We start from the raw sequence: 25,199 nt of genomic DNA on the forward strand, positions 1-25,199 counted from the left end.
GGGACAGTCCTTGGGGCACCTCTATGATAAGGATGTTAGGTGAAAGGTTCTGGTTTCACTTGTATTTGTTGGGACTCCCTTTACTTTTTGGCCATTTGTTAATCATAGTGTTTCTTTGTTTGCAGGTATTGCTGAGCCAGGTGCATCGACTACGAGCTCTAGACCTGCTTGGACGATTCTTAGACTTGGGTCCCTGGGCTGTTAGCCTGGTATTTATCTTATGCATGGCACTGCAAAAAAGTATTATATTTATAACAGATGGAAGAGTGTGTGTGTGTATGTGTGTGTGTATATGTATATATATATATATATATATATATATATATATATAGTTTCATGAATCTAAGAATATGCCAGGGAAAAAAAATATATATATGTGTGTGTGTGTGTATATATATATCTATATACACACGCACACACATAGAGAGAAAGATGAAAGCTTGCTGTTAACAAAATAGGTGAAGAAACAAAGACACATCAAATGAGAAGATTGGGAGGGAGGTTAGACAAATTTGTAATTCCTTCCTGTGGTTCTGCCACATTATTATATGTTTCAGGAATTCCTTCTTGTGCATCTAATAATATCAGCAAAACCACTGAAAGCAATTCCAGTTCCATTGTCAGTTCGCCACCATAGATTATTCTTTGATACTGTGCAGTTCCCCAGGAGACCTTCCAATAGATTACTGACACAATTCAGAGGGCAAGGATACCGCCGCTAAAGAGGAGCACGCTCTTCAATTACTCCACACTTTCCAGTTTCTGTATCAACTGCGAGGATGGAAGGGAGAAGTACAGACAGCACGGAAGAGCACAGTGCTGAAATTATCGGGGACGTTGCCTCTTACCGTGCGGCTGTGTTTACAAAATAAATACCTAACTAAGGAGGAACCATGCTGGCATGAGATTTCTACTGATTAGGCAGAAGTACAAGCACGCCTATGTAATACACTTGTACACACAAGCAAAGCGGGGAACACAGCTGCACCAGTGCGCACGCGCACCCATGCAACATGAGATCATTTTTCAGTCAGTGATGAGGCTTCAAATAGGCAGCGCATGAAACTGGATTCAGAGTCTCCATGTTTAAAGGTTGCCATTCTTTCTAATTGTCTCTTGGACAAATGAGGGCATCCTTTTCAGAATTTTTTCCTGTGGTTAAGAACTTAGGCGACTGCATTCTTATTGGAAGCTGGGCATTGGCAGCAGGTAAGGAGATGTTGAGTATATTTGCTTCCTCTGATTCTGGATCTCTTTCTTCCTGCACAGGCGCTGTCAGTTGGTATTTTTCCCTATGTGCTGAAACTGCTCCAGAGCTCGGCACGTGAATTGAGGCCACTGCTGGTCTTCATCTGGGCCAAGATCTTGGCTGTGGACAGTGTGAGTGCAGGAATCACAGACCATGCTTCCCTATGCCTACACTTTGCCTTACTTCTGCTTCTCTCATTCCTCTGCTCCACATGCTAAATCTCAACAATCACTGCTAGTTCCCAGGGTGCCTTTACACTGTGATTTATGCCTTGGCATAGAATATAAAAATATACTTGCTTGAAAAAATCTTTGAAACATTTTCTGTATGTATTTTTCCTTTGAATTTTTTTATTGCTGATCATTTTTATTATCAGATGATATAATGGAGGGAGAGCTGAGTGTACCAAGCCTCTTGGTTAAGTTAGTTGGGAAAACTGTGGAAACATCCCTGGCGTTTGAGTGCAGAACTGTATAAGGAGTACAGAGGAAACATGGCCTGTGTACACTGCAGGAAAAGTTTTGGTCCACTGGAAGATGATCACCTATTGACCTGCAGCCATAGGAGAACTCCCATCCAAGATTTTCCGGAGGTGCCAACTCATCTTTTTTCAGATAATGGCCCTGGGCTACCAAAACAGAAAATTCTAGTGGAATTTTGTGATACTGACACCAGAGAACTGGCAGAATTCTGTGCTCTTCCTGTTCTTCTAATGATCCTTTACCATTGCATAAGTGGTGTGGTTGTGTGCACGTCACACAGTCAGATGGATGGGGGAATACTATCTGCAGGGGAATTGAAATGATGGAAGTAAAGGGCTCACTCTGAGGAAGGGAGGCTCTCTTTCAGGCTGCAGTGATTAATGACCGGATAGCACAGAATTGCATAGCTGCTGTCATTATACTAGAACACTGCAGGAGGGAGTAGGAATGGGAAAGGAATGGCTATAGCTTTCTTTCTGCCGAGAACTGATTTCAAATTGGATTTTAGTTTCAAACAGAGGTGTGGTTTTGGGGTTTTTTGTTTTATTTTTATTTTTAAGGTTAGGCGATCTGATATGAAAGATACACACAAGGTATATCTGCATTGCAGCCCCAATCCTGAAAGCTGTCCAGCTGCTCCTCCTTGCTCCAGCCAGTTTCCATCTCCCTGGGTACTGCTTGTTTAAGGGTGGAGAATGGAAAGGAGGAGAGGATAAGTCTGTGTCCTAGACATAGGATACAGGGAAGAAACTTTTTATAATTACATATTGATTGAATTGAGACATTAATTTGTCAGATTCTGCCTGTGTGAGTTTCTTGCCCTTCCAAACCCGTGTTCAAGTTGAGTTACAAATCAAGTAAGTAGGTACCTGTCCAATAGAGCTTACAATCTTAGGGCCCAATTTACACAAAATGGGAGAAAATGTTTAATAAATAGGCCTATAAGTTGATACCTGCAGCCAAGGTCACAAGAAACATCAGTGGGAGAAACAGGAGCTGATCCTTGGCTTCCCTGGTTCTCTGTTCTCAGCCTGCTGCCCTAACCACTAGTTCACACTTCCACCTTGTAGAATGTGAACCAGTTCTTCCAGATGGGAAGATCATTAGACTTGATAAAAATCTTAATCACTTGAAGGCAATGGTCACCACTGGCTTTCCTTTTCTCAGCCTCTGAGTGGAGCCACATAGAAGAACCTCATTGAACACTGGGGGGGGGGGATGTATCCAAAGACAATGTGTGGCCTCATACCCTGTTATCCTGTAAGTATTTCCCAATGTTCATGCCCAGCCCATTCCCTCCTTTGAAAAGATGAAAACGATTTTATTATATTTCCTTCCAGGATTACAGAAATTGAGACAACCTCATAAAGCTTATTTCTTGTTTCTACCCCAGATCAGTCTAGACAAGTGGGTTTTGCATCCCTACCAGCAGATGAAGGCAGAGAACAAAAACTCTGAGGCACTGCTATGTAAGCGAAAGTGGCACCTGCAGTCCCTCAGTATTTCTCTGTCTCCCGAGTGCCAGACCTGCAGTCTGGTTAGAGTAGTTTAAAAAAAAATTAAAACGTTTAGAGACAATCATCTTCTGGAGCTCCCTGAGGTGTTAGGTACTTTTGTGGACCATTCCTCAGGTGGAGCCAGGCGACCAGGGAGTTGGTGATCCCTGGACTGCTCTTCTCCATATCATCCCGGGGGTCTGATAGCCAGGGGTCCTGGCTTCCTCTTTTCCTCAAAGAGCTTTTTCCCCTTTTGGTGGCAACAACAGGAAAGTATTTGGTTTTACTTTTCCTTTTTTTGTAGGCGGCTCCTTTTAAAAAATAAAAAGGAATAGGAACTGGCCAAGCCATTGTGAGCAGGGTAGCTGTGGGGCTCCTATTGTGTGGGGGAAGAGTTGCGCTGCTTGCCCAAAGTTGCTGGTGGTTGCGGGGTGAGTTGGTGAAGCCTGTCGGGGCCATTGCAGGGATCTCTTCAGGCATGCCTGAAAAGTAGCGGCCATGTGGTAGGCCCGATGGCATCGCAGGGTGCAAAAGTATTAAAGGCCTGTGGCATACAGTGGCACCAGCTCAATTCAGCAGCGCTATGATGGGATTGTAGCTTGAAAGTTGAAGGAACCTCCGTGGAGGCTGCGGGTACCTGGATAGTCACTCATTCATTGGGACCACTGCCAGTTCCTCCTGAGGGGGCTGAAGATGCAGCTCCAGCTAAGGAGGCAAGTGGCAGACAAGCAGAGGCTGCTGCAAGGCCCAGGGATTCCCCTCCTCATTCCTCGATGGGAAGGCCCCTGGGTGAGGAAGGTAGGGATGAGGGAGATCTGGAGGTGGAAGATTTCTCCACGGATTTCATGCTGCTCCTCCACAGGGCCTACTTGGCCAGACAGGGAGCTGGGGGGAAGCCGCAGCATCCCTTAATGTCCAAGAGGGTCCCAGCTGGAGGTTTGGGGTCCTTACTTCAATGTCTTGGATTGACATCTCCCTCAGGGGAAGAAGAGGATGAGAGAGGACGATGACACGGTTGGTCAAGATACAGATGACCCATTTGTGGTTGGAGTCTGATGAATGATCTGGGGCATGACCTCGCAGTGAATGGTCTAGCTATCAACCCAGGAGCATTTAAAGATGGGGGTCGACCCGGATGATGCACCAGAGACGGAAGGAGATGGCCCTAGGGTTTTGCGGCTGTTCCGGAAATAGGAATTAAGACCCTCATTCCCAGGTTACCCAGGAAGATTCAGATAATGAGGAGGTGGATCTGGTGCTGCATGGCTTATGGGAACCGCCAAAAGTGTTTCCTTTACTCAAGAAAGTAAACAAGCTGGTAAACTGGGAATGGAATAATCCAGAGGCCGGCTTGAAGGTCAGCAGAGCGATGGTGAAGTTGTATCCGCTAACGGAAGAGATCTTGGAGTTTCTGAGCCTTCCTAAGCTGGATGCTGCTGTCGTGGTAGTTATCAAGATCATCACTATTCCGGTGCAGGATCTGCTGCTTTGAAGGATGTGCAGGACTGCAAATTGGAGATCCAGTTGAAAAGAATGTTTGAAGTTTCAGTGTTAAGCCTCCATGTGGCGATTTGTGCTAGCCTGATGAAGAGGGCCTTTTTGTACTGGGTGCAGAAGGTGCAGGAGAAAGGGGCTTGCTTCTGGGGACTCCAGTCAAGCAGCACCGCTTGAGGCTGGGGCGACCTATGTGGTGGATACGCTTTATGACTTGGTCCAGACATCAGCCATCTACATCTACAGTAGCAGCAAGGAGGCTTCTATGATTACAAAATTGGTTGGCAGATGTATAGTCAAAATCGCAACTTTGTAATCTCCCTTTTAAGGGAAAGCTGCTCTTTGGCGAGGACCTGAAGCTATTGATGAATGTTCTGGGTGAGTCCAAGGGCAACAAGTTGCCAGAGGTAAGAAAGTGGCCAAAAAGACCTTTCCCCTCATACTTCCATTTTTGGGAGGTGAGGCATTTTCATTCAGGCAAGAGTGCCTCAGGCTTGGGGCAGAGGCAGACCTCATGAAGGCAACAGTCCTTTCAGGGTCCACAGGACTCAAAGAGATGGCTCTGGTCTGTCAAGTGGAGATGGAAAACCCTTGCAATAAAGTCATGCAAGTCATGCAGGTCCACTCTTCGATGGAAGCAGGGATGTTGTCCCTTTTCCACAAGGACTGGGCCAAGATCACTTCAGACCAGTGGGTTCTGGAGGTGATAAGAAATGGTTACGCCTTAGAATTTTCTCATCCGATAAGGGAGGCTTTTATGGTGTCCCATTGCATGCCCCGAAACAAATGTGAGGCCACCTTGGGATACTCTCTACCGCTTGCAGAAGCTGGACACAATTGTGCCGGTGCCTACTCCAGAGAGGGGGCAAGAAAGGTATTCCATTTACTTCGTGATCCCCAAGAAGAAGCGCACATTTCGGCCCATTTTAGATCTACAGAAAGTCAACATGGCACTGCAGATTCTGCGTTTTTGAATGGCGAAGCTACAGATGGTAATTGCAGCGGTCTGAAGAGAGTTTCTTGCATCCTTGGACTTGACAGAAGCCTATATGCATATAGCCATTCAGGAGCATCAGAAGTTTCTGCACTTCATGGTGCTGGGACAGCATTTCCAATTTCGGGCCCTTCCTTTTAGGTTGGCTATGGCACCACACACATTCACGAATTTGGACAATTGGCTCATTCAAGCAAAGTCTGAAGAAGAGTGCTCACAGACTATACGCCGGGTGATGGAAATGTTAGTTGCTCGGCTGTGTGATAAACCTGGCCAAGAGTCTCTTGGTGCCGACTCGATCTTTGGACTAGTGGGAGCATGGTTCGATACCCAAGCCTGCAGGGTCTTTCTCACCCCAGAGAGAGTGGAAAAGATTCAGTATCAGGTACTGCAATTTGTACATCTGCCATTTCCCAAGACCTGGGATTATTTACAGGTTCTGGGTTGTATGGCATCTATATTAGATTTGGTGCCATGGGGGTTTGCCCACCTAAGATCTCTGCAGTGGGACCTCTGTCTTGGTGGAGTCCATTGTTGGAGGAGTATCAGCAGCTATCACAGTTTCAGGAGGAATCCAGGTCCAGTCTATCGTGTTGGCTTTCTCGTCACAGTTTGGAGAAAGGTGTTGACCTGGAGACTCCAGACTGGTTTGTGGTGACCACGGATGCCAGCCTCATTAGTTGGGCAGTCTGTCAAGGGCAGACGGCCCAGGGTCAGTGGTCGCCGATAGAAGTGACCTGGTCAATCAATCACTTGGAAACAAGGGCAGTACACAAGGTGCTGATGGTTTTCCTTCCTCAAGGTCAAGTGGTACAAGTATTCTCAGACAATGCAACAACTGTGGCATATATCAATTGCCAGGGCGGAATGAAGTAGCTCTCAAGGCTCAGGAGCTTTTTCTTTGGGCGGAAGGACATCTGCAGGAGATTGTGGCATCACATGTGGCCGGAGTGGACAGTGTACAAGTGGACTATCTCAGCAGGCAGCAGTTGGACCCGGGAAAATGGAAATTGTTAGGAGAGGCCTTTAGCTTCACCCGAGCTCACTGGGGCAGCCCACAGCTGGATCTAATGGCATAACAATGCAATGCCAAGGTGCCAAGCTTCTTCAGTCACAGACAGGAAGTTGGGGCAATGGGCACAGTTGCCTTGGTTTTTTTGTGGCTGGCAGGGACTCTGCTATACGTGTTTCCTCCATGGCCATTAATAGGCTGCGTGTTGTGGGCATCAAGAGGCATCTAGGAAGGGTGAGTCTTGTGGTGCTGGTCTGGCCGCAGTGGCCCTGGTTCACAAATCTGATCCAGCTCACCGTGGACAGACCCCTCAAGCTATCTCATCTATCATGGCTGTTCAGGCAAGGTCCTATCTTCTCGGATCGGGTGGATCACGTTTGTCTTGCGGCTCGGTTTTTGAGAGGAGGTGTTTAAGATGGAAAGGGTACTCGGAGCTGGTAATCACCATTTTACTTCAGGCCATAAGACAATCTACTTCGATGGCATATGAAAGAGTATAGAAAATGTTTGAGGTATGGTGTAGGGAGGAAGGCTTAGACCAGTTGAGGGTGGATATCCCTCATATTTTAGCCTTTTTACAGCAGGGTTTGTCTTAAAGGTCTGGTGTATAATTCCCTGCAACATACAGGTGGCAACTTTGGAGTGTCTCAGTGGTAAGCTGCAAGGCATGGTGTCACATCGGGATATATTCTAGTTTTTAAAGGTGGCCAAGCATTTGCGACTGCCGGTTCGCAGAATGTGTCTGGCATGGAACTTGAATTTGGTGCTCAAGGTTCTAAGCGTGCCTCCATTTGAACAGTTATGGCGGGCATCATTAAAGGACCTCACCTTGAAAATGGTGTTTCTGGTGGCAATTTGTTCAGCCAGGCGAATTTTGGAGTTAAAGGCTTTGTCCTGTAGGGACCATGTTTGAGAAATTCAGATGATGGGTATCATTGCGTACGATACTCTCATTTTTGCCCAAGGTCATTTCCTCATTCCACCTTAACCATTCAGTGGAGCTTTCTGTATTTCTGAACTGGTCTTCTGAATCTCCAGAGGATAGAGAGCTCCATTTGTTGGATGGTTGGGTACTGTTGCGATACCTGAAGGTCACCAAGGAGGGAAACAAAGCTTTGAAGGGCGCAATTGCCTGCTGGTTGAAGGAAGCTATCTTTTTGGCTTATATTTGCAAGGGTCGCAGGATTCCAGAGGTGTTGAGTGCATGCTTCTAGAGTGCAGGCAGCCTTATGGGCTGGAGTGTCAGATGGTATCACCACAGGGTTCTGTAGGGCAGCAACATGGTCATCACTGCTCACTTTTTTCTGGCACTTCCGATTGGATGTTCGCACACCAGGGGAGCTGAGATTTAGCAAGTGTGTGTTGAGTGTGGGTCTTTCGGGTGCCCACCCAGTGTAGGGGTGCTTTGGTACATCCCACTTGTCTGGGCTGATCTGGGGTATAACCAGGAAAGGAAAATTGGTTCTTACCTGCTTATTTTCATTCCTGAAGTATTTCAGATCAGTCCAGAATCCCAGCCCATTGTGTGCGAAAGACTGTACTGATTATGATTAGCAAGATCTGATGAGATATTCAGCATATAAAGTTTGAGACTATAGGATGACCAGGTTTGCCTGGTTCCTTGGGGTCGATGTCAGACTCCAGTTCAGAGGGGCTCCAACCCTATGTTTCACGCTTTCACATTCCCCCTAGGTGATGGGGGATAGTTGAGTTTGGTTTCACTCTAGTTTGGCTTGGGTACAAGTCAATACTGAGGGACTGCAGGTAGCACTCTGTCATGTAGCAGTGCCTCAACGTTTTTGTTCTATGCCTCCATCTACTGGTAGGGATGCAAAACCCACTTGTCTGGGCTGCTCTGTGGTACTTCAGGAACGAAAATTAACAAGTAAGAACCAATTTACTTTGGTTTCAGGAAGAATCTCAAAATATGGCTTCATAGAAATTTCATCCTGAACAAAATGAGTGATATGTTTGGTCTCATTAAGAGAAGTTTTAAGAAATCTTAAAATTTCATGTTGTATTTTAAAATTTGAATTATGTTTTGATAAAAATTGTAAATTGCTTAGAGTTTTTTTAAATTAAGAGGTGATTTATGCTGAAATAAGACTGCTTTGACATCTTATAGTCCTGTTGGGATAAGTGTTGAGGACTTTAAATTAAAAAAAAAAAAAAGAAGAGAGAGGGAGCAGGTGTGGGGGATGCATACGCATGTTTTTTTCTGACACTCGGAAATTATTACTGTAATATTCTGGACTTGTAACTAGGAGGTGTGAGTGAGGGATTAGGGATCTGAACATTGATTCCTTTCTGACAGCCCAGAAAGAGAACTGGCCTTTAGCATGAGGATCTTGTGTAGTGTGGCACACAATGAATAGTGAGAGAACCTGCTTATATTGTGCTCCCATCCCTGGATTTCCTTAAGCCTCTCCTGTATTGAGATGGCAGTCCTTATAGCAAGCTCTCAGAGCCACTGTTGCAGATGGACAACAGCTCTAGTCCTGGATGTTTTCAAGCCTCGTCTTTTCCTCCATTCCAGAAGAAAGTGCTTTTGTCTGATACTTATGTGGCTTTTGCTGCCTGTATTGTCTGATATTCTCCTGTACACCTATGCCTTACTCGGTAACCTTCCAGCTGTCTCTATTTCTCTCCTTATCTTCCTTTTTTGATTAAAAATGAATGAGGGGTGCTAGAGGGCCAGGATTAAGATGGATGCTTAATATTCTTCTCTCCTGCCTCTTGGAATGAATCTCTGCCTCATATGTCTAGTGTTTGGAACAAATACCTGTTCAGATGGTGCCCCTTAAATCTTCTCCCTGTCCTGGATGCAGTGATAGCAATTTATGCCTGCTGGAGTAATGAACCCAGCTGCCCGAATGTCGGGAATGCGACAGGTAGATCTAAGTCTGGAGCCTGGAGGCCTGAGCTGAGCCATGCTGAAAGAGTGCGTCATATGGCGAATGCAGGCCGTGCAGAGAAGTGCCATAGCCTGCTTTGGCTGTTTCAGGAGAGGTCCACAGGCATCCTTTGGAACATCTATCTGTCAAAGGGAGGTACAGTGGCTTAGGAATGATGCAAATGTGAGTTAAATGCTGAGCAGAAGTTATGCAAGGATGGCACTTGTTTTGCTGTGGGAGGCCTTTAACTATCTCATTTGTCTGCGGTCCTATTTTAAATTTGGTGCACTGTGGTAGCCTCTTGGGATTTCCACTTTCCATCCATGGAGCTACTACTTGCCTGTGAGTTGAGCTCTGTGGGGTTGCAAAATGTTGTGTGTGTGGTTTTTTTTTCTGGGCATGTAACTGATTCCTTTCTATTGCTTGACAAGATTTTCCCTTTTTTTTTGCTTACATTTTTTTGTGGGTATCCAAGGCTGCGGTTACATTCCTGAGATTTTGATGATATAGCAGAAACCTCTGGGTGCTCTGTTAAACTTAGTAATAGTAGCAGCATATGAGGTAATATTGTGGCACCCGATGTCTCTGAGGGCAAGACTCCATCAGGTCCCACTCCAGGATGTGATGTCACAGTGGTGGAATCTGTTTTTTCTTTTTTACCTCGTCATAGAAATTAAGCTGCTTGGATTATGTCAGTAATGCCATAAATGACCTTAAAGACAAAGTCAAGGGAATTGAAAGAGAGAGTCTCCCAAAAGGAAATTCATATAAGCAAGGAAATTGATTTGATGGCAGATATTAATGGCATATGAAGAGTGTGGAAAAACTGACCAAGGAGATTAAAGAATACCAAGATGATCTTGAAAACTACCAGCGCAGGAATAATAGAATTCTTGGAGTTTGAGTCTGATAAAGATGAAGATACTGCTGAATTGCTTAATATTATTATCCAGTCCTGTATCCCCAGCTTTGGAGAGTGATCTATAAGTTTGATTAGAGTGCACAGGATCAGGAAATTCTATAATGGAGCCCGCAACTATCAAAGGACTCTTGCATCTGTGAATTATTTTGAGTACAAACAAGCTCTACTTAATTTCTCCAGGGGTAAAGAAAGTTTGGAATACAAAGGTGAAAAGATCAAGGTATTTCAAGACTTTATCAGTACTGGATAGAAGGAAAAGTTTCAGCCCCCTGACTTCTGTGCTGAAGGACAAAAGAATAAGATATCATTGGGGATTCCCATTTGCCTTGCAGTTAACACACTCGCGGGCCAATTCAGTAAAGTCCGTGGGAGAGCGGGCAAATGCCCACTCTCCCGGCGCGCGCACAGGCCACTTGCCTGTGCACGCGATTCAGTATTTAAATGAGGCCCGGCGGTAGAAACGGGCAAAAGGAGGCACTAGGGAGACTAGCGTCTCCCTAGTGCCTCCTTTTGGGCCGGAGCGGCGGCTGTCAGTGAGTTTGACAGCCGACGCTCAATTTTGCAGGCGTCTGTTCTCGAGCCTGCTGACAGCCACGGGCTCGGAAACCGGACGCCGGCAAACTTGAGCGTCCGGTTTTCGACCCAACAGGTGCCGGCCGACTTCAAATTTATTCATTTTTTTTTTTTTTACTTTTTTTACCCTTCCGGACCTCCGACTTAATATCGCCATGATATTAAGTCGGAGGGTGCACAGAAAAGCGGTTTTTACTGCTTTTCTGTGCACTTTCCCGGTGCCCAAAGAAATTAGCGCCTACCTTTGGGTAGGCACTAATTTCTGAAAGTAAAATGTGTGGCTTGGCTGCACATTTTACTTACTGAATCGTGCAGGAATACCTAATAGGGCCATCAACATGCATTTTTCATGTTGAGGGCGCTATTAGATTCGGCGGCTTGGACGCGCATTTTCGGCCCCTTACTGAATAAGGGGTAAGGGAAAACGCGCGTCCAATGGTAGATTAACAGTGCGCTCCGTCGTAGCGCACTGTACTGTATCGTCCCAAATATTAGGGACTATTATATCACTGAGCTGGAAGAATGTAAAGAGGGTGTGAATTGTGTGATTGGTAGATCTGGATCCAGGAGAGGGCCTTCTTTTACTGCCGGATCTGGGTGGTTGGACGTTTCCCTCAGAAGATAGCACCATTATGGCCAGAGGAAGAATTTGATGTTCTCTTTGCCAAAGCAATCAGATAGGTAAATAGAACATTCTGCCCCTAGTTGATGTGTGATGTTGATCTAATTATAGTTTTCATGATTTGCCTCCTGTATCGATTTTAACCATGTTACTCATATTGTTTATGCTGTTTCTCATTTATGGCTTTATGAAGAATCCTATCATTGACTTGGATGATACAGGAGTTTGTGTGTAAGTGTACAGAAGTGGCTGCCTTTGTTTCCTCTCTTTCTCTGCATGGATTTGCCTCTTGCCCTCCTTTCTCCCTCAATCACTGTTGAATCGGGCAGGTGTGCTTACATTTGGGTGTTGGTTTTATTAGGGTCCATACTATTATTCTTTTCTTTGCTGTGTTCTCCCAGGAGGCAGAGAATGAAGTCTCTTATTTTCTTTACTTTTCTCTTTTTATTTTCTTGCTAAGTTCTGTAGGTGCTTTCTCTGGCCTTTTTTCTTGCTCTTACTTTTAAAGTTTATTAAAATTTTATATACCATATACATCATAAAATATCAGTGGTTTACAAAAGAAACGTAATAAAATGCAATGCAACAGACTTAATGTAAACAGAAAACAAATACAAAAGTGCAGATAGGAAAGACAAACTACTTATTGCTCAGTGAAGGCTTTCTTTAAAAGATGTTTTTAATGCCTTTTTGAAGGATTTTACACGCGCTCTATTCTAATTTCATTAGGAGTGGAGCTCCATAGTATGGGCCCTGCCACTGAGAAAGCCTTGTCGCTAGTGATATTAAGATGTGCTAACTTTACTATTGGCATTTCCAATAGATTTTTATGAGTTGATCTCAGAGCCCTAGGTGACGATAGACTTTAAGGATAGAGCTCACCCAGCTGAACTGATCTAGATTCAATAGCCTGAAAACAATTACAGCAAGCTTATAGACAATTCACCACTTAATAGGCAACTAACACTGGTGTGATGTGGTTGTGTATCTTAGGAGCCTGATAGAATTTGGCCACGGCATTTTGAACCAGTTAGAGAGGGTGCACTGAGTAATAAGGAAACCCATCATATAGTGTGTTACAATAATGTATGCTGCTGAATACAAGCAATTGCACATTTGGTAGAAAATCAAGAGACTCAAGCCAGGAACATAATTTTTTAACCATTTAGAGCTTGAAGAATGAAACTCTTACAACAGATTTTATGTGAGGCTTAAGGGACGATTCGAAATCAAGAGTCACGCCAAGGTTCCGCACCTGTTGGCACACAGGAATCTTATGACTATTAAATTGGAAACAAGATGGCAAATTATTCAACGGAAATTTGTTGAGAACAAAAATCTGTTTTTTCCATGTTCAGAAGGAGTTTATTATGGAATAACCATTTATCTACACATTGCAAAAGAGGGAAACATGTTTGAAGGTCTCAGACCAGGACAGAGTATGGAATGAAAAATTGATTGTTGTCTGTGTAAATTCTGTAATTCATGCAGAGAGTACTGAAAATTTTGCATTTGGGAGCAATGTGAATTTTGAAAAGTGGCAGACAAGGGAGAACCTTGAGGTACCCTCATTGAAACCGATTTCCAAATTGAACATGCCTTTCCCAGTCATATTTACTGTGAACAATTTTGTAGAAAGGATCTGAACCAGCCAATGACAGACTTGGTAATCTCTAGTGATTCTAATCTGGCAAGAAGAATGTTGTTGACAGTATAAAAGGCGGCGGAGTTGTTGAAGAACCACATATCTGTACTAGATAGCAATAATGTCTCGGTACTATAAAACTCTCTAAAATCAAACTGAAATTTATCAACAAAGGAGTATATTTCAGTGAAATCAGATAATTGGCATGCATAGTAGTTTCAATCAGTTTCAATAAAAGGGTAGAGATGAGATTATTCAGAAGTTTGCCAGAACAGTTGGATCTGCATTTGGTTTCTTCAGAATTGGACCAACAATTGCTTACTTCAAAGAATCTGGAAGAGAACCAGATGCAAGAGAGAGATTTACAATATCAGTTAATGTCACCAATGTCTTTTGTTAAAACTTTTACCAATACAGTTGAGATGGGTTCAAAGGATTCAAGAATGAGTTAATTCTAGCAATCATCTGAACAACCTCATCCTTAGTCACTATAGTAAATGATTCCCATGAAGCATCAGCATGAATTTCAATAACAGATGAATTAGATACATCAGAATTAAACTTATTACAAATATTGGTAATGTCATAGAAAAAATTTGTGAAAAGATTGCAACATGTCAGCTGGTATTCTTTGATTAGATGTTTTACTAGCTAAGGATTTAACAATATGGAACAATTCATCAGAATTGTTAACCAGCAGCAAAAATCTTCTGAGAAAAAGGGGGTTTTTTGTATCATTGATGTAGCTCCATTAAAAGGCTAGATACTTATTATAAATGGGTTTCAGTGCCTTTGAAGGATTTCTATGCCATTGAGGCTTGTGGTGCCTAAGTTTCATTTTTCACAGGGTTGAGGAATACTATGGGGCAGATTTTGCTCTCTTTACAGTAAAAGTTTTTAAGGGTGCAGTGTCATCTAGGCCAGGGGTCCCCAACCACCGGTCCGCGGACTGGGACCGGGCCGTTGGGGGTTTATTGCCAGTCCACGTCACCGCTCTCCCCGGCTACCGTTCATTGGCTGCCGCTGCTGCGGGGAGGCGGGGCGAGGCTGGAGACCCGCCTCCTCCACCCCAAAAGGGAGGAGGCATGACCCGAAAAGCAAGAAGATCAGCAGGGCCGTGGTGGAGTTCACGTCACCACGCCCCGAAGAAAACAGTCACGTCTAAACGTGCAGGTGCTCCTCCTCCTTCTGGCCCACGCGGCCCTGGAAGAAAAATGTTGCCAGAGCCGCACGGGCAGGAAGGAGGAGGAGGAGCATCAGCCACGTGCAGAAGAGGAGCAGTGTGGCCCGAGAAGACCAGGGCCGCTGCAGAGCCCATCCTGCAGCAGCTCATGAAGAGGAGGCCCAGAGGTGAGAGAGAGGCTGAACGTTTGTAGAGTGTGTATGTGTGTGTGTATGAGATGAGTTGAGAGACTGTGTGTGGGAGTGAAGACCTGAATGTTTGCAGAGACAGCATGTGAGAGCCTCTGTGTGTGTGAGAGAGACAGCATGTGCCATTGAGAGACTGTGGGTATGAATGATTGTATGAGACAGAGCATGTGAGAGTGAGAGCCTGTGCTTGAGCAAGACAGCATATGGGAGTGAGAGAGAGCCTGTGTGTGTGTGTGTGTGTGAGAGAGAGAAAGCATGTGAGAATGAGAACCTGACTGTGTGAGGGAAGAAGACAGATGGAGAGAAAAGAAATAGAAAAAAAGGCAATATAAAAGGAATTGGCAAAAAAATAAGAAAGGGAAGGTGGGGAAAAAAAGCCTGTGACCAACCGATTAGAAAACTAAGATCAGACAGATGTAAAAATAAATAAATTACTTTTTGCTGATTGGCACATGTAATCTTTGGGAATGTGCAAGAGTAGCACTTACTCTATGCAGATCTCACATTGTACAAGATCAGCATGGAGGAACTGGAAGCCATTGGGCCTGCACAGAGGAGGCAGCAGAATGGGCTTCAGTGCCAGTAGCAGCAATCAGTACCTCCCCAATAGCCACGCAGCAGCAGTGACAGTGACAGCAGAGGAATGAGAGAGGCTCTGAGGTTGAGGGAGCCAGTGAGAGCATGAGTGTGTATGAGAAAATCCAGGGGAGTAAGAGTGTGTGTGTGGGAGGCGTGTGTGTGGATGGGGAGAGAGTATCTCACAGCCTGAGTGTGTGTCAGTGTCTGTGAGAGCAAGAGGTTATGGTTGGGTATAAGAGCATGAATATGTATGTAAGTAACAGTGTATGTGTGAGAGAGAATGGACATGTGAGTATATGTGAGAGAGAGGATAACTTCCTAATCCTCGACAATATCAGGGTGACTGGAAATCAAGAGCTCCCACAGAAGGGGACAGCAGGGGCTTTTTAAAATCCTTATTAGTTTTAATTATTGTATGTTATTTGATATATGTGCTGTTTTGAAATATTTTATTGGTGTTTGGTAAATTGTAAAAAATGTATATGATTTTAATTAATAGAAATTCTATTTATCAGTAGTTTTAAAGTATTCTTTTATTAGTATGGTTTTACTATAAGCATCCAGCTACGTCCACACACATCGGACAGACCCATCAGAAGAGCCTACAAAGGCACTCTCTATGCCCCCCCTGCTAAAACATCCTTAAGGAAGCGTACCTTATCCACAGCGGGTCCCACCCTCTGGAATACTCTTCCGCCTGATCTCCGACAAGAACTCTGCCATCAGACATTAAAAAAAAACCTTAAAACTTGGCTCTTCAGCCAAGCCTTTACCGGAGAGTTAAGCTCTCTCTGAAGCCGCCTTCCAGTCTAGGTTATGTCGCACTCTCGAATTAATCCTCCCAGCCCTTTCAGGGCACCCCCCCTTTCAAACCTAGCATGCTCATCTGCCCACATCATGTTCCTGCCCCCTTATAGTTTTTCCCCTTATGGCATCCCAGTCCTGCTGGACTCTAATCTACTATCCTACCTGCTCAAGTTAACTGGCATTTATCATGTAACTTAGCAGATATCATTTCACAGCCCAATGCTCTCTCTTAACTAGCTCCTCAAGCTGTGAGCCCTCTACCTAAAACTCAACAGCTCCTTAGTCTTCCGTGTTCATTACTTGATGGCAACATAATAATTTTTAACTGCTCTGAAGTTATTTATTTCTATACTGAAATTATTTATGTACTCGATTTAATTGTTGATTTAATTTGTACTGAAGTTATTTTTCATCTACTTGATTTAATTGTTCCTTGTTTTAAATTGTAAATCGTAAATGTTCTTTGTATCGCCACCAAGTGACTGTTCTGTTTTCAATGTAAACCGGTGTGCTCTGTATTCCATACAGGAACGTTGGTATAGAAGAAATCAAAATAAATAAATAAATAGCTGATGCTTTATGTTTCTTGATTTTATTTGTTTTATGAGGAATGGTGGTTCTGTTTTTCCATTGTTAATACACAGAGTCTGGCTTCTTGGGGTTTCCATTTCAGTTTTTTTCTAATTTGTGCTCCTTTATTTTGTATTCTGTATTTGGTGAGAGTCTGTCTCTGCTCTGTGCATGTGACCATGATGAGAGATTCTGCTAGAATAGGGATCTATAGCAATCGGGTTTGTTTTGTTTTGTTTCCTCAGTAGGTGGTGTATTGTTATCCTAGGACCCAGTGTAATATTTACCCATGCTTATTCACAGGTAGGGTTTTTGTTGTTTGAGTCCTTGGTGTTATTACTGTTATGTTACGATGGGATTGCAGTATAGATTTTGAGTGTCTCTTTTTTTTGTGGGGTTTTGTGTTAGTTCACAATGTGTCTGGCAGTGGAAGGTGTTTGTGCTGCTGTTACTGTGAGGTGACACCAGAATTTGAAAATATCTTTTAGTATGATGAGCTGTAAGGGAAACATCCAAGCTCCATTGTTTGGGGGAATTTCAGTGGATGCACAGAGTTAGAGAACTGGAGGTGCTGGATTTATAAATGTCATAATTAAATAAGTATGCACTAAAATCCAACCCCATCCATAACCCCGCCCCCATATGACCAAAGCCCCGCCCCTGCCCCACCCCCACCCTGCCGGGCCATGGAAAAATGGTCTTGCTTGAAGCCGGTCCCTGGTGCAAAAAAGGTTGGGGATCACTGATCTAGGCTATTTGCAATAATAAAATTCAAGGAAGAAACAGCAGATGCAATATCACATTTAAACTAAGCAAGGTTTCAAAGAATCCATGAACTGATCTTAATCTATATGGCCACATATGGTGAGTTGACGATTTAAGGAAATTCTTATAGCTTCATTATTATTTCAAAAAGAAAGTTCAATATTAAGTAAATGGTCAGACCAAGCGATAATACAATAGTTCAAACTATGGGAATCATCAGTAAAATGGTCCAGATTTAAGAAAGAGATATATATATATATCATGGAGTTCAACCACAGGTATATTCATTCATGAGTAACATATATTACATACCTGTTTATATGAGTATTAATGAGATTTATTTATATCAAACTTTGTAGCAAACCATTTAAAAAGTTCTTATATTTACCACAATGCAGTACAATGTAAAACATATACATATTAAACATCAATACACTCCTCACATTCATACTATACAATGCATTAAACATTTCTCTACAATTTTGTCTAAAATATGTTTTATACTTTTATCAAAATGAATATAGACATTCCTACAGATGCCAGATTATTTTTTACAGGAGTCTCTTGTCGGGAAGAGAAGAATAATATGAGGAATCACTTGGAAGAGGAGGAATGAAAGATACAAGGATTATACCACCAGGAATGTGGAAGAATTGTGTGTAAAAAATAATCTGGCATCTGTGGGAATGTCTATATTCATTATGATAAATGTATAAAACATATTTCAGACAAAATTGTAGAGAAATGTTTAATGCATTGTATGTAGTACGAATGTGAGGAGTGAGTGTATTGATGTTTAATATGTATATGTTTTACATTATACTGTATTGTGGTAAATATAAGAACTTTTTAAATGGTTTGCTACAAAGTTTGATGTAAATACATCTCATTAATACTCATATATGTTATCCAGATTTAAGAAAACCAGGTCCAAAGTGTGACCACATCTGAGAGTTGGAAAATTAAAAGCTTGATTCCACCCCAGGCCCTCAATTGTGCTTAGGAAAACTTCAGATGAAGAAGAAAGAGGGGTCTGGTCCACATGAGCATTGAAATCACCAAGAATAATAGATTGAGATAGCCTCATTTAAAAGTTGGTCTAAGGACTCAATCATAGAGAATAATCCCACAGCCAAAAGATTTGGAAGACAATAGATTAGACAAAAATTGTCTATAATAGAAGTTACTAGCATGATTTCAATGGAAGGGATGGTATCAAGAGGCATTCGAACTTGATTTAAAGAGACTTTAATAATCACCATCAATCCACCACCATGACGGTGGAGACAAGGCTGAGAAAAGGCACATCTGATTCAATAATACCAGATCAGAATCATACAGCCATGTTTCTGTTAAATAGAAATAGTCAGGTGATTTAGCAACAAGAGTATCAGAACTAATTGGAATCTTTTTTTTTCTTTTTTCTAATGGATTGCACATTCAGCAGTAGTAAGGATAATGTGGAGACAGCACTCACATTAATCAGTGATGTGTTTCTCCAGTGTGTCACTTCTGTGGCACCAAATACAGTCTTGGTACTATCTTTTGATGAGGGGGGTGTATGGATTTGGGAAGGTTTTATCTTTCCAAATTTTGGTAACAGGCTGCTAGCACAAGGCTGGCTCCTTGCTCTGGTCCTGTAACTTTGGTCTCTAGGTTATTCTAGGGGTTTGTTTTGTCCTCATTGTTTCATGTTTTTGCTTTATGGCCTGGAGTGTATTTTCATATGTGCACAAGTTTGGTAAGATTATTTCTGTTGAAGCTGCTGATTTCACCGCTTTACTATTTCTTGCTCTTAATAAAATAGGAAGGGGTTAATTCCCCTGCTAAAAGTAGTAGCCTAGTGGTTAGAGCAGTGGGCTATGAGTCCCACTGTCACTCCTTGTGACCTTGGGCAAGTCACTTTACCCTCCGTTGCCTCAGGTACAAACTTAGATTGTAAGCCCTCTGGGGGATAGGGAAATACCTACAGTACCTGAATGTGATCCACTTTGAAGTGCTGAAAAAAGTGCAAAAAGCAGAATATAAATTAAATAAAAATAAGTATCATTCTTAGGGAAACACATTTTAAAAAAATAGAGAGAATTATCTCTTAGGAGCAAATAGTTTGCTTATTTGTTAGATGTTTCCCATTTTATGTAAGTACGGTTAGAAGGGATCGGTGAGGGGGGTGCACATTTATGTTTTTTATTAAAGGTAGTGTTGTGGGGACTTCTCTAATACTGGCCTCAGTTTATGCCCCAAATATTAATCAAATTACTTTTATTTCAGCATGATTTACTGAGTTTTTTGCTTTCTCAGAGGGGAGAATGTTTGCCGGGGGAGGAGAATGTAATCTAGTCATTTCTCCTGGATTAGATAACACTAGGTTGATTCCCAATGTTTTATGATGTAAGGCTTGGTTATTTGAGCTATTACTTGCTAAACATGGCGTAGTATATCCTTGGAGATATGTATCTGAGTAAAACGATTATACTTTCTATTCCTCACCTCATAACTCTTATTTGAGAATTGATTTTTCTTTTAATGATAAAAGGGAATTGGGGATACATTGTTCTGCAGATGTGGGTATTATGAGTGATATGATTATGCCCCTATTTTACTTAAATGCACTTTGAATATTAGGAATCAATCATTAAGGACTTGGAAGTTAGATGACTGCCTGCATTGAAAGATTAGAAAGTGTGTTCTTCAGTTTCTGCTGCTATTGAGAAGTTTTTTTGAGTTGAATGATAACTTTGAAGTATCTGGTGCTCCGTTGTGGGAGGCGGCAAAGGCTATCATTAGGGGAAAGTTAATTGCACTGAATGTTGCTAGGAACCTCTCCTTTCGAGAATCGGAAGTTAAAGCTAGAGCAGAGTTGAGGACAGTTGAGTCAGTAAATAAGACACACTCCTTTTCGCATCATTTGTTGCTGTATAAAAGAGCTATTTTAAACTCTATTGTTATTCAGAAAGTGAGGAAAACTCTTAGCAATTGTTTTATGATAAAGGGAATTAGGCAGATAAGTTGTTAGAGCATAAGCAGAAGGTTTCTCAGTTATAACCTGTTAAGACACATTTGGACTCCATCTAGTGAGATTTTGTGTGATGCTAGAAAAATGTGTGACTGTTTTAAGGGAGTTATGTCTTTGTATTCTTCTGAACTGATGGCCAGTGGGGATGAGATCTTTGCATTTCTGGAGAACCTGGTTCTGCCAGCAGAGGTTGCTGGGAAGCTGGATATCCAAATTACCAACCAGGAGATTAAGAATATCATTTGTGCCCAGAGTGGAGGTAAAAGTCCAGGCAAGGATGGTTTCTCACTTCTGTTTTATAAGACTCTTCTGGATTCTCTCACTCTCGGATGGTCTGCATTGTATAATAGTGTTTTACAAGAGAGGACTTTCACTTGTTCTTCCCTATTGGCCTCCGTTTCAGTATCACACAAGGAAGGTAAAAGAACCAGCTGACTGTAGTTTCTATAGGTCTACCTCGCTTTTAAATTATGATAAGATTTTGGCAAAGATTTCTTGCTAGTAGAGATGAACTGATGTTCCTACTACCAGTTAGCAGAGGCCAAATGGGTTTTATTAAAGGTAAACAAGGAATGGATAATGTCAAGCATACCCTGGATTTAATGTACCAAGCCTGGGATTTGGAGGATAAGACACTATTGGTCTCACTGGATGCTGAGAAGACATTTGACTGGGTCAAACGGCCTTACCTGTACACTTCTCTTACAGGCCAATACAGTAAAGTGCGGCCGCGGTTACCCTGCTTCTAACCCGCCTTCTACTCACAATTTGGCCGCGTTAGTCCAACCCGCGATTCACTAACCCCTTTAACCCATTCTTACCGCCTCTTTAAATCAACGAGTAACCCCTTCCGCCCGCGGCATGTATATGAGATGTAAACGATCGGATTAGCTATTCCCCCCCATTCAGTAACGCGCGCCCCGACTATTGCCTTTTTAACCTGCAGTTTAGCCGCGCGTTTAACCTAATTTACCGCCTACCCTTACCCCTGCGTTAGAGGCAGGGGTAAGGGTAGACGGCAAACTTTCCCCCAGCCCTCGCTCACCTGCCCTGGCCGCGTCCATGGGTGCCGGTCTCCGGGGCAGCCCAGTCCTCTCTACCCTCCTCCCGAAGCAACAAAAAGCGAAATTTGGGCGCTCAAGGAGCCGGCAGCGATCCCCTCGCGACCTGACATGCAAAGTTAAACTTACTTTTCCCGCAGCCCTCCCCCGGAGACGGACCGCGGCCCCCCTGCCTCCTGGGGCAGCCGGCGAAGACGGATGCCTGCACGGGCCCTCTCCCATGATCACTCCCGGGCGGCTTCCTTACCAAAGCGCGACCTCTTCTCTGCCCTTCTGCCGTGATGTCCATTCGGGCTCCCAAGCCAGCAAAGCACCGAACGGGCGTGCGTGCGTGACGTCACGGTGTACGCCCGTTCGTGCGCTTTGCTGGCTTGGGGGCCTGAATGGACGTCACGGCGGAAGGGCGGAGAAACTGCGGAGGAGAGGCCGCGCTTTGGTAAGGAAGCCGCCCGGGAGCGATCGTGGGAGAGGGCCCGTGCAGGCATCCATCTTCGCCGGGAGCAGGGGCCACTTTCGCCGCCGGCAGCCCCCGGGAGGCAGGGGGGCCGCGGTCCGTCTCCGGGGAGGGCTGCGGGAAAAGTAAGTTTAACTTTGCGTGTCGGGTCGCGAGGGGATCGCCGCCAGCTGCCCCCGGGAGGCGGGGCCGCGGTCCGTCTCCGGAGGAGGGCTGCGGGAAAAGTAAGTTTAACTTTGCGTGTCGGGTCGCGAGGGGATTTCAAATGTCATTTGAAATGACAGGTACCAGCACACCCAGGATACTGTATAGGCGCTGTATAAAGCTCCTATACAGTAAAATGGGTTGTGCGGGCCTAACGCCTCACAGACGCTTCTTGGACGCGGCTTGCATTTGCAAGCTATGTAAATACAGTATCGAGCGGTAGGTGAGCCGGACTGTGCGTGCGGCAAACGCGGGTGCGCCCGGCACTAACTCAGCTCTTCCCCGCTCCTTACTGTATCGGCCCGTTAGTAAATTTGATTTTAGTGGGAAGCTCAGATTTAGGTAAATGGTATACTCTTCCAAAGATTTGTTTGTTGGGGGTTTTTTTTAGAGGAATAAGAGAGGGATCTCTCTCTCTCTCTCTCTCTCTCTCTCTCTCTCTCTTAGGTAAGTTCTTGAAGTCATAAGGAGTATGACAAAAATGATCTTGCATGCAAGATTGGCACTGGGCATCCCAACTTGGGCACAATCTTGCATGCAAATCCATTTGTGCAAGGCATGCCAAATGAAATCAAGGGATAAGCTCTTTAGAATGGGCATCTAAAGCCAAACAGTACACACTTTGGTGTTGTGCATCCCTAATGGCTATAGTTACTGGTTCCTGAGAGCTTATCCTTTGATTTCATTTGGCATACCTTGCCCAAATGGCCTTACATGTGAAATTATGCCCAGTGCCAATCTTGCATGTAAGGCCATTTTGATCACACTCCTAACTTCAAGCACTTAACTCCTTACTCCTGTGTTTTGTTAAATCTTGGCTGAGGTGGAGTAAATGTCAACTCATATTTCTAGTGGCCAAATGATATTCTATTGCTGTGCCCATCTGGTAGTTTCTAGCTGTACAGGGCACAGCAATAGAATGACTAGGGCCAACAGAAATGTGAGTTAACTCCACCTGAGACCAAAGAAGGAGTTACATTTCTAGTGTAAACTGTCTGGGGCAGGCACCTTCAGCTGAATAGTATGCACTTTAGTGTTGTGCATCCTGACTTTGGCTTTAGGTGCTCGTCCCAGAGAGCTTGCACGTTGTTCAGCTGTAGGTTCCAGCTCAATAGAACTTACATTGGAAATTTAAGTCCTTCCAAAATCTAAAGTGGAGTACCTCACTGGTGGCCACCAGAAATGTGATTTACTCCATCTCAGACCCAGGAGTTAAATTTCCAGGGTAAGCTCTCTGAGGTAGGCACCAGTCACAGGCTTTCTTTATTTTCCTGAACAGCTGGACAGTATGCGCTCAGTGCTAAAGTGTGTACTGTTTAGCTGTTGGTATCCACTCAGATAGCCTATGCTGTAGGTGTCTTCTCACAGAGCTTATTCTTTTATTTTTGTTCCATTCCTTGTCAAAATGACCCTGCATGAGAGAATGTGCCAACAAGTTGGGATGCATAGCACCAATCTCACATGCAGTGCCATTTTTGCAACTCATGGAAAGAAAAATGAAAGCATAAGCTCTCTGGGGCGGATAGCTGAACAATATGCACTTTAGTGTTGTACTGGTTCGACTGTATGTGTGCTCCCCCCCCTCCCCAAAGAGTTTATGCTTTAATCTCGTTGTAGGTGCCCATCTGAAAGAGCTTATGTTTTGATTTTACTTGCCATTCCTTGCCAAAATGACCTTGGATGCAGGAATTTGTTCTCTGTAGTGGGCACTTGCAGCTAGCTGAACAAAGTGTAAGCTCCCTATGATGGGCATCTACAGTTAAACAGTTGGGATGCACAGTGCCAACATGCTGTTCAGCCGTAAGTGCCTGCCTTGAGAGCTTACACTGGAAATTAAATTCCTGGGTCTGAGGATCTGAGGGCCAAAATTATTCTATTGCTGTACCCAGTCTGATAAAAGCAGCTAGACACTACCACGTCGGGCACAATAGTATAATGTGGCCACCAGAAATGTGAGTTATGTTTTATTCCCAGAAGTTAAATTTCAAGCATTAAGAAAATGTGCTTTTTAAGCTGTCTGCCCTTTAACACATCTCCCTATGTAATGTTTAGACAACTGCATGCCATGCCTATGTAGGCCCTGCAGCAGGAACGTCTGCATGGTGCGCCGGGATGACGTCCGAGGGCTCCTATTCCAAAAACTGGTCAACAAGCACAATCCAAGCTTTTTGAGTACTTGTTGGGTGCTTGCCAGGTACTTGCCAGCTTGTTGGGTGCTTGCCAGGTAATTGTAGCCCGAATTGGCCACTGTTGGAAACAGGATGCTGGGCTTGATGGACCCTTGGTCTGACCCAGTATGGCAATTTCTTATGTTCTTATGTTCAAGCCTTTGACCAACTCAAAGTGGCATTCCTCGATGCCTCCTCCTTACAACACCCCAAACCCCAGAAATCCCTTTATCATGGAAGTGGATGCCTCCTCCACAGGGTTGGGGATCTATATTTTAACATAATGATAACAGGGTTTATCATTCAATGTTTTTTCTATTCCAAGAAGCTCACGCCTCCAGAAAGGAATTATATATAGGCGACCAGGAACTGCTGGCCATAAAACTTGCTCTTGAAGAGTGGAGACATCTGGAAGGAGCTCTCCATCCTGTCACCATCTATTTGTATCTTAAGAACCATCAATATCATCAGCAAGCCCAGAGGTTAAACTCCCAACAAACAAGATGGTCCTTGTTTTTCAACTGGTTTAAATTTGTGCTCAAGTACCACCCTGCTGAAAAGAATTTACGAGATGATACCCTCTCACACTCCTTTGATTCCTCTGACTCACATGAGCCTCCACGACATGTCATTGACCCAGCCAGAATCCTGACAGCTGTTGCCATTCTGATACCCCCAGGGAAGTCTGTAATACCCAAGTGAGAATGAGTTCTCCATTAGGCCCATGATTCTATGTTGGCAGGGCATCCCAGGGTCCAGGAGACTCTCGATTTACTGTCCTGTTATTATTTGTGGCCCCAGATATCTCAAGATGTCCAACG

The 25,199-nt window shown here is 43.8% G+C and overlaps 1 protein-coding gene across 2 annotated transcripts in view; it reads left to right on the top strand.

Moving 5' to 3' along the window:
* The window catches only part of RPTOR (regulatory associated protein of MTOR complex 1), a 699,963-nt gene that overhangs the window by 436,020 nt on the left and 238,744 nt on the right, over positions 1 to 25,199 (top strand). For both annotated transcript variants that reach the window (XM_029599200.1, XM_029599201.1), the window contains exons 12-13: positions 126 to 209; positions 1,270 to 1,380. In XM_029599200.1, the coding sequence (XP_029455060.1) occupies positions 126 to 209; positions 1,270 to 1,380 (195 nt within the window). The remainder of the gene's footprint in view (positions 1 to 125; positions 210 to 1,269; positions 1,381 to 25,199) is intronic.

Source organism: Rhinatrema bivittatum, chromosome 4 (genome assembly GCF_901001135.1).
Source record: "Rhinatrema bivittatum chromosome 4, aRhiBiv1.1, whole genome shotgun sequence".
Lineage (NCBI taxonomy): Eukaryota > Metazoa > Chordata > Amphibia > Gymnophiona > Rhinatrematidae > Rhinatrema > Rhinatrema bivittatum.